This window comes from Diadema setosum, chromosome 15 (genome assembly GCF_964275005.1).
Source record: "Diadema setosum chromosome 15, eeDiaSeto1, whole genome shotgun sequence".
Classification (NCBI taxonomy): domain Eukaryota; kingdom Metazoa; phylum Echinodermata; class Echinoidea; order Diadematoida; family Diadematidae; genus Diadema; species Diadema setosum.
In genome coordinates this window covers 21567222-21585160 of record NC_092699.1, presented here as the reverse complement: position 1 = coordinate 21585160, position 17939 = coordinate 21567222, and the positions used below count along the sequence as shown (strand labels likewise).

Below are 17939 nucleotides of genomic sequence, written 5' to 3'. Positions count from 1 at the left end.
AGTTTATTATTACGTAGGGGTGATATCGTTCTGTGTCGACCTTAAATTGTATTTTTGTCACAAAAACAATTAATCAACATACAAAATCTCACAATATATTTTGTGTGATGGTAATGCTGTAATATACGTCGGGGATATTTGGCCTTGACGAAGGCAGCATTAGTTCAAAGATAATGTAATAAAACGACAAACCCCTTTGTAGGATAGGATAGTCCTAAGTTTGTTCATGAATTTGGTGACTGGGGCGTTCGTTCTACTTCTAGATAACAGGCGTTGTATGTGTCACATGTGCGCTCCGTCGTGTACGATACCACCAGCCTCAGCGTTGCGAATACCTAGTACCTGGGGCAGATAAATCAGGTACAGCCCTACTACTCCACTTCGGGGCAAGAGGAGGTCGTGTCGGTGTATCAGAGCGCCGTGTACCCTTGCCTGCTGCTCTGCTGAGGCCGAGGGAGTGTGGTCATCCAACCTAGCCTGTCTGGGTTTCGAGTCTCATTCTTGGTCTCTGCTTTGATGTCTAATGACAACCTCTTTTATGTATTGCTTTACTTTTGCGATGCATTAAGTAGCCGGGTTTTGTACAACAGTTGCTCTGCAAGTTGAAACACAACACCCAACTCTTTACAGGTTAAACACTAACAGCAGTCGAGTCCTTTCCTGATTTGAACAACTTTACTGTTCGTATGTTTATTTCATTGTTGAGTTGTAGCATTTCACTGAATTCCTGGCTCATTCATCGAGAAGAAGTGCCAGTCTGCCATTACACAGTCTGCTCGCTCTGATGCTACCAATGTCGAAAACATTTTGAAGTAACTGAGGCAACAGGTTCTCTTCGTATCATCAATTTGCAAGCAAGCTCGTGGCCAAGCGGAGCTGATCAGAAATGGCTTCAAATGTGTACTCGTCACACTCCACTTCCATTGCGATCGGTTGCAGCCTTGCCTTTCTGCTGATTCTACAATCCGTCATTGCTGCTACAGTTGTGGTAAATATGTTCTTTAGTTTCTTTTGATGTGACTTGTTGGGTGATCTGTGAAAGCTCATGAATCACCTTCTGTTTCTTCCGTCTTTCTTTCTGTAAAAAAATCTTGTGCAGAGCGTAGCTTCATAAGCTCAAGCTCTCCGCTCTTGAAATCTTTAGTAGGTCTAGCCACTAGGCCTATTTACCTGTACATTGTAATTGTATATCTCATGAGCTCAGGATCTGGATGCTAAAATTTTTCTTGTTATGCGATTGCTTAACTATGACATCATTATGGCATTATTTTCTAAAATCACGATATGCCTCCAGCTCTATTTCTAAACACTCTTTTCCAGTGAAAAGCGGTCTGTGTTCTGTGATGATCTATATGATAATCTGCTCTGTAACGTTACATGTAGTGCTGTGCATATGTGCACATCAAAATTGTATGCTCCATTCGAGCTTGGAAGCATTTTGCATGAAATGTTTCAGACCATTTCAGGCATTTTCACGTGTATTCGAGGGTCCGAAAAGCAAAAATGAATTTTTCTGCATGGAGTTGATTTCTAATTTTATTTAGCATATTTTAGCCATTAAGTTCAAGTCTATCTGACTTGATGATAGACATTATGTACACTTGTATTAGAGGGCCTGTCAAAATTTAAATTTTGTGTGTGCCTCGATGGCGACATACAGTGTGTATGTGCTGAAAAAAAATGCATTAATTTTAAATGCATTGTAGCTCGTTAGGATGGGAAATTAAATGACCCCCACATTTTTTTACATACGACACTCTGAAAGCTGATGAGTGGTAGATGGCAACATATGGGTTTCGAGGCTGACAAAATGATTTAAAGCTGTCAAATTTCTGCATGAAATGAAAAATATGAAATTTTATAATGATTTCAAATTCATTCAAATATCTCTCTCATCCTTCACCAATTTGTACCCAAATTTCAGTATGTTGTGTTTATCAAATTATGTTGTGTGTTTATCTATCAAAATTTTAATTAGGCCTTACTAATGTACTATTATTCAATTGTATGATTACATCATCTTGAAAAAAAAAAAGTTATTGAAGTTATCTGTATATAAAATTTGGCCATTTTACATATGTCAGTCCATTTTATCTCAAAATGCCAATTGACATGACTGTGTTCATCTGGAAGTTATGGAAGTATATTGCAAACAGAGACGTCACAGGGCCCCGTTTTGCAAAGGTTTGCGATAAATCGCAAATTGTACACAATATGCATTGAAACTGTGATATAAAATGCAAGCTTGTGAAATGGGGCCCAGGTAATTGACTGGATGCTGATGGGACTAGAATGAAATGATCTGTGCAGTATGTAGTGTAACATTAGCTGTAAGTCTATAACTGTAATGTGATACTTAACAGTCCCTTGGGAGTTATATTTCTTCTTGTAGTGTAACATTCTTCTTCGAGACAGTATTTTCCCTCTGCACAGCATTGGGGGGGGGGGGGGAGGGGAGGGATGGGAATAACTGCGACCAACCCACAGTATCTAACTGTGTGAAGGAGTGCCCCGGGGTTGCGGTGGGAATAACTCCTTTGGGGATGTCAAGTCTTAGGCTGGGTTTATCAAATGCACAAGAAGAAGTCACATTTCACTACATATTTCAAATGGTGCTTGATAAGGATATCGTTTGAAACGCGATTATCGGGATTTCATGTTTATCTAACCATCATACTGTCACGACTCGAGTTTTGTTGTTGCACAGTTGCTTTGGGTCATTTGACCTGGGAAGCAAAGGTCAACCGTGCACCACCAGACATGCCTTGATCATTCACACACAAATAACTGGTAGAAAACACAAATGGTGCACACTATTCTTCTAACCGGAAACAGCTGGGAGTTGACCTTGAGATATAAACGCGTTTCAAAGTGGCATTGTGTTTATCTACTCACAGAAAGGCAATCGGGGTCTCAAACGCATTTCAAAACACCTTTCGAATGGCATTTCAGATAAGTGTTTTAAACGCATTTGAAAAACAGATAATTTGCATTTATATAATGCCTGAAAATGCCTCAAACGCGTCTGGGATCGTGACGTTGCATGTGAAAATTTTTAGAAAAACTCACCCTTATACTACTGAACACTTCTAAAAAGGCAGTATCTGTAGGCCTATAGTAATACCTTTTAATCAAGGCAACCATTTTGAAGGGCAAATTCTCCTCTAGAATTGATAAGATTCCACGACTCTTCATGGAACTTGCCTGACCTGTTATAAACAGGGTGTGAGAGGAAAAATTATTTGATTCAGCTTTAACATTGTCATATAAAAGTTCTAAAATGAAAAGATTGAAGAAGTGCCAGCAACTTTGATAGTTCGATGAAAGTATGACCTTGGAACTGGTATGCCTAGTCATGTCAAACTCTTTTGTTGAATTTTTTACTTGAATGTGTATTGTAGAAAAATTATAAATCTAGTTACGACCACATTCGAGCAAAATGGTAAAGTTTTGTTCCATTGACCAATCGGGTGAGTGGATGTTTCTTAGCAAACTGGTCATGCCATCATGCACAATATTACTAGACTACACACAAAGATCCACATGATCCAATCTGTGTGGTTCGTTGTAGGTCCATGGGTTGACACATATCTGTAGTGCCTGTTGACTAGTCTGAATTCAAGACTCCTATTTTTCAGTGCAATTTTGAGTATTTTCATTATCATTTCAAATTGTAAAGAGATTTTCAATCATATTTTCAGAAAACAGTTGTAGAACATTGTTCTTTCGTGCCACAAAGTTAATTTTCAGGGTTTAAACATGTACGTGTACGTGCCTAAGCACCTAGTTTAACTTATTCGTCAGCATTTTAGTAACGTAAAATTATCAAGCCCACTCAGGAATGGCAATATGCTTTAATCCAATAGGAAGGCTACGGTGACACAAAAGGGATTAGGGGATTAGGTAATCTCTATTCATTGACACTTAGTTTCCAGACATCTGCCCCAATCTGCCGAAGAAAGCGCTCAAGTGTGTGTGACAATCGGCGAACAAAGAACACTAAAGGTTAATCGGGAGCCCTGCTTATTAAGTCAAAAAAAAGTTTGTCTCTTGCCCTTTCCTGAGGGGCCACTGCACCCACTTGTAGCATTGAAATGATATTTACTATTTAGAACCACCAAGGAGGTGTGTGATACCTCCTTGGAACCACTAAACATTTGCAATTGTGGCATGTGGTCTTCAAGGTCCTCATGGTATTGCCCTCGGAAGATGAGCTCCCCAGACAAACCACCTAGAAAATGTGGAAATAATGTGCATGCTGTCTTCCAGCGTGGGGACAATTGTCAGAATTGTTTTGCCCATTTGCAGGGCTTGACATTACGGATTTTTATACCCCCGCCACACGTAGTGTGAAGGGGGTGTATAGGAATCACCGTGATGTTGGTCGGGCAGTCGGTCGGTCGGTCTGTTGCAAAATCTTGCGTAGCGAACTCCTACAGTTTTGAAGCAATTTAAATGAAACTTAGGGTAAATGATGATATTGAGGTATAGATGTGTAAGACATGTTTTTTGTGTTTGTCGGACAATGCGTTGCCATAGTAACCATAATTTTACCAAAACCTTGTGGATTGTATAACTTCCATAGTATTTAAGCAATCAACTTAAAAATTGGTATCTATGATGATCTATAGGTGTAGTTAATGCAAGACACTCTTTGTGTTTGTACTTGACAAAGCGTTGCCGTGGTAACCGCATGTTTTCTTCGAAATCTTGTGGAGTGAACAACTTTCACAGTTTTGAAGCAATTGAAATCAAATTTGGTAGGCATTATGGCCTTGAGGCATAGATGTGGAACACATAATTTTTGTGTTTGTCGGACAAAGCGTTGCCATGGTAACTATGATTTTACCAAAACCCTGTGGATTGAATAACTTCCACATCATTCAAGCAATTAAGGTCAAATTTAGTATGTATGATTATCGGGAGGTGTAGTTATGCAGGACACCAATGTGTTAATATAAGAAAAATGTGTTGCCATGGTAACCACTCATTTTTGTATCAAATTGAACCATTTAATCTATGAAGGTGAAATTTGGTGTGTATGATGCTCTTTAAGTGTAGTTTTGCAAAATGTCCTTTGTAGTTGTATCGGACAATGCGTTGTCATGGTAACCGCATTTTTTTTTTTTAATTCTGTGGAGTGAACTTCATTCACAATTTTCAAGCAATTGAAACCAAATTTGGTAGGCATTATGGCCCTGAGATATAGATGTGGAACACATAGTTTTTGTGTTTGTCACACAAACCGTTGCCATGGTAACCACAATTTTACCAAAACCTTGCAGATCGAATAACTTTTCCATCATTCAAGCAATGAAAGTCAAATTTAGTATATACATGTATCATGATCTAGAAGTGTAGTTTTGCAAGACACCAATGTCTTAGTTTAAGGAAAATGTGTTGCCATGGTAACCACTTATTTTGTATCAAAATAAACCATTCAAGTTATGAAGGTCAAATTTGGTGTGTATGATGGTCTTTAAGTGTAGTTATGCAAAATGTCCCTTGTGTTTGTATCAGACAATGCATTGCCATGGTAACCATACTTATTACCCAAACCTTGTGGAACTCAGTGTCAACTCTGTAATTGTACATTAAACTAAAATTATTCTGTTTCCAATTTGACAAGTGCACAAACTTGGTATTAACGTCATTGCCCTCATGACATCACATACTATAAAGCAACACTAGGGGCGGGGGTATTAATCACCTTCAGTAATAATTCTAGTTTCTCTGATGGTCTGTTTGGGCCACCAAAATCTTTGTATTTGAAATTTCTGTGTCCTGAGAGAGAAATGTAGTGGCCCAAAATTACAAGGAAGTATGAAAAATGTTTTGATTTTAGATGCCCAATGGGCCCACCAAAAGATACTATTTTTGGAAATTTGGTGGCCTGACATCAACTTTTATTGGCCCTGGGCCACCACTAAAGTCAAGCCCTGATTTGCCTCAAGACTCCTTACTTACGAGTTGTACCTGCATGCTTGTTTTGGCTTGACCTTGTCTACTGTCTTGTGATTTAGCTTGGTTTTTATGCTTGTTCCTGTCAGCAGTGGCTCACTTACTCTGAAAATCAAACAGAGCTCATGAATGATTGGAACAGTCAATGATTTTTAGCTCTCTTGAGCCAAAGGCTCAAGTGAGCTATTGCGATCGCTCTTCGTCCTGCATCCCCTGTCCGTCGTCGGCCAACATTTAGCGTCGTGTGTAAACTTTTTACATTTTCATCTTCTTCTTGAAAACCCCTTGATGGATCCAGGGGTGCCCCTTTTGGGGCCCAGGGGAGGGGGATCCACAGGGAGGCCCAAATAGGGGCCTAAATTGTACATTTTAATCTTCTTCTTGAAAACCCCATGATGGATTTTCATCAAACTTGGCAGGTAGCATCCTGAGGGGGATAGGATCTCAATAGTTACGTTCAGACAACAAGCCCTAACCTCGAGGAAACCTCAAGGTTTAGCTCTTGCTCTCTAACTGCGACGTGTGTCCACACGACGAATCTTAACCTCGAGGTTAAGAAACCTCAAGGTTAAGCTTCTGCCCCCCCCCCCTTAACTACGAGTGGGTCCCACCCGATGTTAAACCCACAAAACCGGAAGTTTCGTCCCACACTGCTAACAAGGCGTCTATTTCTTCTTTAGTCCAACCCTGTCGGACTCGCTTACCAATACTCTTTTTCCCACCGGCGGCACCAGCTTCCTCTGTCATGGTATGCAGAGATAGCACTGCACTGATGACTTAATGCCTTATGAAGATGTTCGTCGAAACAATTTTTTAGTGTCGGAGAAGAATATAGAATACAGTAGCGAGTTCGACGTGGTCAGTTTCAGAGATCAAGCGCATGGGAAGAAAAGATGATGTTGTTGTGATGTGCATCATAGGTTTTTCACCTTGGGCGCACGTGTAGTGTACGTTTTGGAGGTTGACCCGGAAGCAGAGGGAAATTGTGGGGGCTGGAGTTCACAGTGAGGTCACTCTAAACTTCGAGTTCGTTGTTTTTTGTGTCCACACGGTGCTTAACTACGAGTGGGGACCCCGCGCAGCTCGTAGTTGGAGCGCTAACCATAAGATTTCTTGTGGCTCGAAACATCGAGCAAATCTCGAGGTTTGCTAACTACGAGTGCGTCTTCATGGTCCCTAACTACAAGCTCTAACCTCGAAGTTTCCTAACCTCGAGGTTAAGGGCTCCCGTCTGAACGTAACTAATTTGTTCAAGTGGGCACCATGCTCCCCTAGGGGCCCCAGGGGACCCCAATCCCCCCCCCCCCAATTAAAGCATATTTTAAAACCTTCTGTAGAACCAGACGTGATAGAACGATTAGTACATTGATAACTGCAGTTTCAAATTTGTTTATGACAGAGCAAGGGGTGCCCCTCTTGGTGCCTGGGTTGGGGGGGGGGGGGTCCAAATGGGGCCTAAATTGTATATTGTCATCTTCTTGAAAACCCCACAATGGATTTTCACCAAATTTGGCAGGTAGCATCCCTAGGGGTATAGAATCTCAATTTGTTCAAATGGGCCCCTGGGCTCACCCCCTCCCCTTAAGGAGTCTTTAAAAATCTTCTCCTCTAGAACCAGAAGTGATTGAGCTAAAATTTAATTATACCACATTGAGCAAGTATATTGATGACCATACTTAGATTCAAATTTGTTCATGGCAGATCCAGGGTTGCCCCCTTGGAGTTGGGGGGGGGGGGGTGTTCCAATAGTGGACGGTAATTGTTGATTTTCATCTTCGTCTTGAGAATGCATGGTCATAGTTTCACCAAACTTGGCAGGTATTATCACTTGGATCATAAATATACTGTATTTGTCTCATTCTTGCTTCATGGATATCTCTGAAAAAGCTGACTCTGTCTCATTTTTGTCAAGTCCACCTGAGGTGAGGGGAGACTAAGGGATGCGGCGTCTGTCCGTCCGTCATCCGTCCGTCCGAAACGCTACAAAAACTTGAATAACTCTCTACTTAGGACTTCAATTTCAATCAAACTTGGAGGGAAGAGTGGTTATACAAAGTTACACATTTTACCAAACATGAAGGTCATCTCAAGGTCATAGGTCACAGACAGGGTTCCACAAACTTTTAGGCCCAATGTTAAATGTAAATGTGCACTTTTTTCAAAAAGTGAAAATTTGTGAAATTCTCTTTATATTTTCCTTTTCTCGCTGTACGTATGTGACATCATACACTGCAGTAGTCTTTTCATCCAGCAGTGAGTGCGCAGACACTTTAGAAATTCATAACTTGTGAATGGATTGTCCGATTTTCCCTAAACTTTTACTGATGTGTTTTAATAATATTGCTGCAATCACTCATTCCACATGTATATGAAGGTGAACTTGTCCTTTAAGTTTTTACAGTATGTTTCGATTATGGCTCATAACTTTTGATCCATATGTCCGTTTGTGACCAAATTTGGCTGGTAAAAGTCCCTTGGGGAGTTGAAGGTCACCACAAGGTCAAAGGTCATAGGCAGGGTAAATGAACTTCCAGGAGTTAAAAAAACAGTAATTCCTTCTAAGTCAATGGGTGAGACACATTTTGGCACTTGCCTTGTGCTGTTTTACACAGCTACTGAATGTTTGTTCTTCTTCATCAATCTGTATGCAAAATGCCAAATTGTGGTCCACACTTAATAGATATTTGCTGATATTGACATCAGTATTTTGTGTGTGTGTGAAAAATGAATCTTAAACAAACGGCAACAACAACAAAATCTGCCTCACCTGGTGCAAAATAAGGCCATGATGATTTATGCTCTAAGGAGACAAACCAGAATGTTTGTTACTGCTCAATGCTCTTCCTGTTAGTCAAGATGTTGAGAGTGATGGACAATCACCAAGTAGTTTGTTTATTGTTGTTGTTTTCTCTGCATGCTCTAGATATTAGTACATTTTGGTGATTAGTAAAACATTTGTATTTATCACCTGATGTGGTAGGACACACCCTGGTTCTGTGTCTGTGAATGTGCTATGTGAGGAGACAGGGCCTTGAGACTGGCAAGTTGTGCAGCATCCTGATCACCTGACCAATGAGACTGCTGGGCAAGCCTCGTACTGTCTTACCCTGACTGGGTCATTCTGCCTTGCAAAGTTTGCCACCAAAATCATAGTTGAAGCATTAATTGTCTCTTTGACTTGCTTGCCTGCTGCTCCAACAATGATGCCAAGACTTAGCATGCTGTAGGAGTATGAAGTTATCACTCTGACTCACTAGGCGTGTCTTCATCAGCCCGAAGTTTCAAAATAGCGCGTTATCTTGTGGTTACCAAACTAGTCCGATGTCAAAATAGCGCGCTATCTGTGTAGTGAAGACGCAAATAGCGCGCTATTTGATCGGGAAAATTTCCCCCAAAATCTTGGTCTAGTTCGTGAACTAGAGCGCTAATTCGCGAAATAGCGCTCTATTTCGGGTGCGTCTCCATCAGCCCGAAATTTTCTTGATCCCTCCACGCTTCTGGTTAGCCAGCTGGCTATTGAAAGCGCATGTACAAGCTAGTGATTGTGTATAGTGCATACACTCACGGCGTATTCAAGGATCACAATGTGTGTACTAGGCCTACTGTTGTTGACATCTATAAAACCAGTCCGTGCATGCTAGCTGTTTATTGTAAACTTCTTCTTCTGGTCCACTCTACCTTAGCTAAAGATTCTTGCAGATTGTGTGTATTTTGGATTTGTTTAAACATTGCAATTCGTTCATCAGGTGAACAGGTTGAGTTAGCCAATTGTTTTAATCAGTATTTCATTGATAAAATTGTGGCAATCCAACGGAGTTTCCCAACTCGTTGTGAACAGCCAAATGACATTGTATGTGAAGTCAAGTCAGAATTGAGTGAGTTTCAGTCTGTCACTGTTAATGAGATAGAAAAGCTTATTAAGAACTCACCTAACAAATCAAGTGAACTTGATCCAATCCCAACAGATTTGGTTAAGAAGTGCGGCAGAGTTTTAGCACCCGTTATCACAAGAATCATAAATGCTAGCCTGAGATTAGGTGTAGTTCCACAGGTGTGTAAAAAAGCAGTTATTCATCCAACTTTGAAAAAAGCAGGCTTAGATCAGGAGTGTTTAAAAAATTACCGTCCAATTTCAAATTTACCTTATTTAAGTAAATTGCTCGAAAAGGTTGTTTTCTCACAACTGACAATGTATCTGCAAGATAATGAATTGCTTGATTCATTTCAATCTGCGTACAAGCCTGGTCATAGTGTAGAAACACTGTTAGTCAACTTATCAGATATTGTGTTCAGAGAATTAGATAGTGGTAACATCACTGCTCTTATCATGCTTGATATGAGCTCAGCTTTTGACACAGTCGACCATGCTATTCTGATTCAACGATTGAGATATTTGGGCATCAAAGGAACTGTTCTTGATTGGTTTATATCCTACTTATGTGATCGATCTCATTATGTCAGAATTGGTGATTCTACCTCTTGTAAAACTATGACAAAGTTTGGTGTACCTCAAGGTTCTGTTGGAGGCCCGCTGCTTTTTTCTCTGTATATGCAACCAATTAGTGAAGTATTTCGCAAGCATTGTATTAGTTATCATTGTTATGCGGATGATATACAACTTTATTTGTCTTTTAAACCCACTGTGTCTTCATTGTCATCCGCCATTGTTAAACTCGAAGCATGTTTGCAAGACCTGAAAATTTGGCTTACATCCAATGGCCTTAAACTAAATGATGATAAATCTGAGTTTCTGTTATTGGGATCAAAGCATATGTTAAGCAAAGTTGATTATCAGTCATGTCATGTCAACATCGGTAGCACTTGCATTACTCCGTCGAAAACAGCCCGTAATTTAGGTGTCATATTTGATCAGGAAATGTCATTTCGAAGTCATGTAACTCATATTCAGCGGAATGTTCGATATCAGTTGCGTAATTTAAGTTTCATAAGGAAATATTTGTCTAAATCTGCAGCTGAGATACTTATTCATGCTTTGATTTCTTCTCGGTTGGATTTTTCGAATTCATTGTTGTGTAATCTTTCAAAAAAAGATATCACAAAACTTCAACGGTTGCAAAATTCTGCTGCCCGATTGTTAACTTTTACTAATAAGTTTGATTCCATGTCACCAGTTCTCCGTTCCTTACATTGGTTACCTGTAGAAAAAAGGATTATTTTCAAGATTCTGTTATTAGTACATCATTCAGTTCATTCTTTTTCCCCAATATACATAAGTAATTCTGTTCAAAAATACAATCCGACACGAAGGCTACGTTCATCATCAGATGCATTCTTACTCCAAACACCCAGAGTAAAACATGGGTATGCTGATCGTGCTTTTTCCGTTATGGGACCAAAATTGTGGAATCAGTTACCTCTTCAGTTAAGGGAACTGTCATCTACAGAGTCATTCAAATCCAAACTTAAAACTTATCTGTTCCTTTCATACTGAGGACTGTAATTGCTGTATGTCATTAATATTGTATTTTTAATTGATATATGTTGTATTCTTTATTTGGTATATATTTGCTTTTGTTTACCATTTTTTTCTTTGTTGAAATGTTTGAATATGTATATGCATATAAATATATGATATTTTTTCATTTTTGAAGCGCCATGAGCACTGAAAAGTGGACCTGTGCGCTATACAAGTAGCCACTATTATTATTATTATTATTATTATTATTATTATTATTTCATATAAGATGTGTCAATGGACAGAGGAGTAGCGTTATTAATATCCCTTTGGAGAGAATTTGCTGTACTGCTCACCTCCCTGGTTGTAGTATCGTACATACGGTGTTGTAGGGGATTTTGAGCGGGGAAATCCACTTTCGAACAGCGAGCTAGGCAGAGTAATGATGCAAAGTGCGCATGCGTCAATTTTCGGACTAATTTCCCGAAGTAGGCTGTTCGAGCTGATGAAGACGCACATTCGCTCTATCGGGCTATTTTCTAAGACCGCAAAATGTCCCGCTAGTTTGAACTTCGGGCTGATGAAGACACGCCTACTGAGGAAGGTTTTCTGCAGTGAGAATCATATGTGATGTTCTCTCCTGCATGTTATTGCTTTTCATCATTGAGAGCCATCAATTCATTCATCCAGAAGCAGTGATATCGTGTTACATTGAAGCCTGATACCACATAATTTCTTGGCTATTTTATACCTTTATTATACAATACGTGTAAGTGCATTTTATTGTTGACAGGTCAAACATCGGCTGCAGAGTCAGAACATCACATGTGGCCACTGTGAACATGGTAGAACTATGCTGAAGCTGCTACAACTGCTTCATCCTCTTTTTGCCCTTCTGGCTCCACTAGCCCTTGGTTGGCATGTTGGAGGGACAGTACTACTCTAGACCTGGAGCTGTTCCCTTGTAAGACAAGATGGTAGGGCATTTTATGCAAGTAGAGATGTCATGGAGGTGTCTCGGAGACACGGAGACATCTCTGAGACCTGCTGGAGACATGGGGGGGGGGGGGGGGGGACTCACAAAAAAAAATGAACATGTTGGATTTGCTCGCAAGTCCCCAGAGACCCAGCTAGCCTCCAGAAGACTTCACAGAGGCATCTTCACGACAAGTGGAGACTTAAGTCACTGCCTTTTTTCCAGGCCAATAAGATGCCCACTTTAGATACACCATGGCTACTGGTATTCTACATGAATACAAATTAGTAGAGGAAGAGAGGGAGAAAGAGAGGGTATCTCATACTGCAGTACCTTCTTTCATGTTATTTTTCATTATTGAATATGCTCATGACATTCATTCATGGTGCACACATCGAAGGGTCACTGAGAATGAGAGACAGAGGTGACAACATTGTCATGGCAATTAAGGTGTCCTCAATGTTGCAGTGTATATTTCCTGTAAACAATTTGAATGATTAGCGCATTTACAGTCAGTTATTATGAACTCGTCAAATAGAAGATGTGCCATCTCTAATCACAAAGGGGGAGAGCATTAGAGAGAAAGAAACCATGAAACCAAGATAAGGGAGATTAGAGAGGAGAAAGAGCACGATTATTAAGATTTTCATTCTAGTAACATCTTTTATCCCATTAAAAAAAAAAAAATTAAATGTTAGAAGAGCATATTAGGCAAAGAGAGAAGCAGAAATAAGATTGTGTTTAAAGAATTCTGCACACTGCTGTGAACATTAACGCTCTGTGTGCTTTTGTCACAGATTGGCAAGCATGCTGGGAGTGTGTTCTTCACAAATTGGCACAAATGTCCAGAAACCTAATCCCCTAATCCCTTCCTGTTGGACTGAGGCAAACTGCCTCACCTGAGTGGAGTGGGGCTTGCTAATCCATAATGTACATTACTCCAGGTGACTTGCAATAGTTGGCAAATGGTATCAATCAGGTACATTGTGCCAAACAAAGAAGAAGAAGAGTGAGGTCAAGTTTGGATGGATTATATTTGAACACTTGATGAAAACAGCTTGGCAGATTAAAGCTGTTGTAAGTGCCTGGACACATAAAGGATCAAGTGATTGTGCTTTAAGATTCTTCATAGCATACAATTCACAGAGTCTAGGTTGAAGTTATGAAGTTGGTTAGCTGATTGGCAGCATTGATGAACGTAACTGCAGTAGAAATATTAAAGGGGCATAGTCCCGGTAGTGTAAATGGCGCTGTTGATGATACTGCCGATCATCGTTAGCATTGATACGAAGATTACCGAAGTTGAGCTGTCATCAAGAGTAAAGTGCGTAGGTGTTGCTAAGTAACGTTGCCTTTGTTGTCTTCTTTGCGCATCGCGCAGTCTGTAGTAATGCCAGGGTGCATGCATTAATATGTGCTTGTTATTGTGACATCACAAAAGAAGTTTACTAAAGCTGTCATCCCCCTCAGCCGATACATGAGCCGAACTGTGATCGGGCCACTGACTACACTGAATTGGACTTCTTCGGACTCGGGAAAGTGGGCCAAAGCGTAAGCGCCAAAGAGAAGTCGATAGCGTAGGTCTCTATAGGAAACTTGCGCCGTGCGCCCGCGTATGCATTTGACTAAAACACCGGGACCATGCACCTTTAAAGAAAAGAATGATGTCTTGATGTTCAGCATTAAGGAATCGTGAAATGATAGAAATTGTTAAGTGAATGGTTTGATATTTGATTTTAGGTAGAAGGTAAGAGATGATGTCAAGTTGATATTAGGATTTTGGAGAAAGATTTCAACAATTAGAAGTACCGACAGTGAGCAGAGCTGTTGATTTTGAAGTAAAGTAAGAGCATGCCCATAGTACTTGGGATCAAGGATGATGTATCACAGTAAAAATGTTATCAGCTTGCACTTGTGAATTCTTGCCCAGCACTGAGCAAAACATTATTCTTGCTGCCAGACCCACTATTTTACACCATAGAGCTACTCCATGGTTGCACAGCTACAGTATAGCTATGTCAACCCCCAGGTTCGGATTGCCTCAAAGTTCCTATTGTTCTGGCATAGAATGATTGTTTTGTCTGAGCCATTTCCTTGACACCTCATTGCATAACTGATGCCTTCACATCATCATCTCATTCTCTGTTCACGAGTGTTTATTGCCTTGCTTGTATTGTCTGTCATCTATGGGTTATTATGATTTTTTTCTTTCTTTTTTTCATATTTTGGTACATTATAGTTCTCATGATGTATTCAAGAATGTTGAACAAAAATGTCAAGTCCAGGTACTCATCAAATCCTTCCTATTGATAATAAAAAAGAAAATTTACTTCCACAATGCTTTCTAATCTAGTTTTCTGATTAAAAAAGAAAAGAAAAGAATGTGATGTTATATAGGGGCCTACTGTTAAGTAAATCTTGAAATATTGGAATTCTTGAGCGGATTCTTTGTTGCTAAGCCAGGGTGAAATCTGTCACAGCTATTCGGCAGATGAAGGTCCACATATTACAATCATGTAATGGTGCAGAGAACATTTCTTGGATTCTTGTTTCAGTAGCAGACATGATAGGGAGGATATAGAACAGGGTAGAGGACTAATTTTTCAATGGAGTCAGTGACAGCTAGTGCTTGGAAGTGATCAGCACTTTCAAGTTTTCATGCAGTGACCAGCTCTGCAACTGTTTCTGTGGAAGGTTTGTGGTAATGAAGTGGGACAGAAGCAATACTTCATTGGAAAGCTTAGAGTCCAGAGACTTTAAAATGAAATACTGTAAAATGAGGAATGTTCGCATGCATTGTGATTTAGTGAATTTCGCTAGAGCCAATATTCTCGAAATTAAAATGCATGCGAAAGTTCTTCTCTACAGTATTGTGCATTGAATGTTAGAGGCAACTCACGACAATTTCATGCCACAAAAAAATGCCGTCGGCTCCAATTTTCGAAAATTTCATGCCACAAAAATTATATGTTTTACAGTACGGGTACAAGAAAACAAACAGTTGGCAAGAGTTTCATGTGCTATCTTAATGGACATTCAAAATTGTCACAAGGTGGTAATATGGAAGGGGTATTACAAGGTATAACTGGTAATACATGTGTGGGGTAGATGCAAAGTGACTGTAGAGGTTACGATGAGAGTACTCCACATAATATCTTGGTTGTATAGTCTATCCTGTAGAACTGTGCTCACAATATTCAACACCATATTTTCTACTTTTCCTTGAAGAAAGTCTGAAGGTGATCAAGTAAAATATATCCCTTTTTAATTGAGAGCTAAAGAAAAAAAAATGTGCAAAAATTAGTTGTTTTGATAATTGGAAAAAATTCATTGGCTGGTTAGCCCTGAAAACGCAGTTTAAACAATTTCAGAGTTTTCTTTCCAGCCATTGATAGATAATCAAAGAGTTATTCTTTCATGCTTTCTTACATATACATGTAGGAAGCCATGTTTAAAATAAGACTCAAACTAGGCTGTATATTTCCTTGCCTGCAAAAGAGGGAAGAATATATGCCATCCAATGTCATCGTCGATGCATATCCAATTATATTCTGTCATTTGCTGGCTTTTCAATGGGTACGTATTACAATTGTGCATATCAAGATGTTGCTTGATATATTTGTTTTCCTTTCAAGTTTATGTGAAAAGATCTGTGAGTTCATTTTGTCACATTAAATTCTGTCTATAGAAAATGCTTAGAAATTTTCTGCCAACAAAGAGCTAGCATTTCACTGAATAAAAAGTGGGTAACCTTGTCTGAAATAGTCTTTGTGTGTGCTGCTCTTGGTATGTGAGAATGACCATGAAACTGATTTGATATGCTGGTGATAGATCAGCAGAGAACTGTTTTGATGCCTGCTGAGTCTATATTACTCCAGCCTATTCAGAAACCTGGTGTGATATGTCAATATTATGATACTCCATGACAGGTTGTGAGAAGAAATCATTGCTCGTTTCAGGTAAGAACCCTACATTGTGTAGAAGTTGAACTTGAGAGTTGATAGAGTTGATAGTGTGATCTTCTTTGTTGTTGGTCCAATAATGTTATTGTAATTTAGTAAAAATTATGTTTTCTATTTTCTTACTTACAATCGTAGTTTGTGTATGCACTTAACTATTATGCTATTCCATGACAGGTTGTGAGAAGAAATCATTGCTCGTTTCAGGTAATGAACCCTACATTGTGTAGAAGTTGAAGTTGAGAGTTGATAGTGTGATCTTCTTTGTTGTTGGTCCAATGTTATTGTAATTTAGTAAAAATTATGTTTTCTTTTCTTACTTAGTTTGTGTATGGACTTTTGACTACAGCATCTATATGGATGAAAAACATGGTATACTACGATAAGGAACATACTGTGTACACAAGTATGTTGTCTTATGTATTACTTACAGGTTTTTATGCCTCTTATGTGTTCCTAAAATGTAGGGGAAATCCACATGAAAAGAACGGGTGCTACCGATGACAGCTTTCCACTGTCAGTCAGATGCTGTAGTCATAAATGAATATAACTCTTGGCCAATGTCCACTGTCTGGTTATTAAGCAATGACTACAGCATCTATGGATGAAATACATGGTATACATACATTAGAAAATACAATATGATATGAATGTTTTCTAAAGGTAAATTGGCAGTTCACATCTGTGTGAGATCATAACTTCTGGATTCCTGAATCCCACATCACATGGTGGTTTTCAACAAGTTTTCACAGCGAGTTAGCACATCTGTGAAGTCTTCCTATGAGATATTGGCCAGACTGTTCAAACTTAAATTGTTGGTATTATCTGCAACCTGCTCAGTGCTTACAAATATCAGAGCACTCATATATACATGATAATAATCCTCTTAAGGCTGCCCTTTTGAAGGTGTGATCTGTAAATAAATTTTGTTTGTTGATGGCTATTTTGTATAATAGACATTTGATATAGGTCATGTGATTCTGTTGTATCTTATTTGTGCTTTGCAAATGAAAATTTGTGTTTTACTAGTCTCTGTTTTACAAATGAAAATTTGTGTTTTACTAGTCTCTTTATATACCAAAGTCACTTTGAACCTGAAGAGGCATTCAACAATGCAATCCCCATCTTCAAATCTGTTGACATTAAGTGGTTGATAGAGTTTACATTTTTACAAGATGTCATTTCTGTGGTTCATTGAACAAGACCAGTTTATCCAGTAAATTCAAATGCTATGTACAATGTTTTGACGAAAGTTGTTGTTACTAAATCAAATAGTCTGTGTGAGACATTCTTCTTATGACTGTTGATACGAGTACCAGTACACAAGTACAATGTATCTACAACAAATAATAGTTCTATTGGTTGCTTCCCTGACATATTGCCAGTGCATGCAATTCTTAGAAAATACATTTTGTAAACATACATGAACATAGACAGCATCACATTCGTAGGCAAATGCTAGTGCAAAGTGTGTAAATAAAAAGACAAGGGGGGGGGGGGCACCTGTCATGGTATAGCGCACATGGGAATAAAACAAATGTAAAGCATCGTAACCTACTTTGAGATTATTTGAATTATACATCATATATGTGGACAGCAGATATAGCAGACAGTGTAACTACTGAAC

General features: G+C 39.2%; 1 protein-coding gene across 1 annotated transcript in view; it reads left to right on the top strand.

Moving 5' to 3' along the window:
• The first annotated feature begins 441 nt into the window (after window positions 1-441).
• LOC140238590 (basement membrane-specific heparan sulfate proteoglycan core protein-like) overlaps window positions 442-17939 on the top strand; it is a 232048-nt gene continuing 214550 nt past the window's right edge. The window contains exon 1 of the mRNA XM_072318491.1: window positions 442-988. Coding sequence (XP_072174592.1) covers window positions 887-988 — 102 coding nt within the window. The 5' untranslated portion in view covers window positions 442-886. The remainder of the gene's footprint in view (window positions 989-17939) is intronic.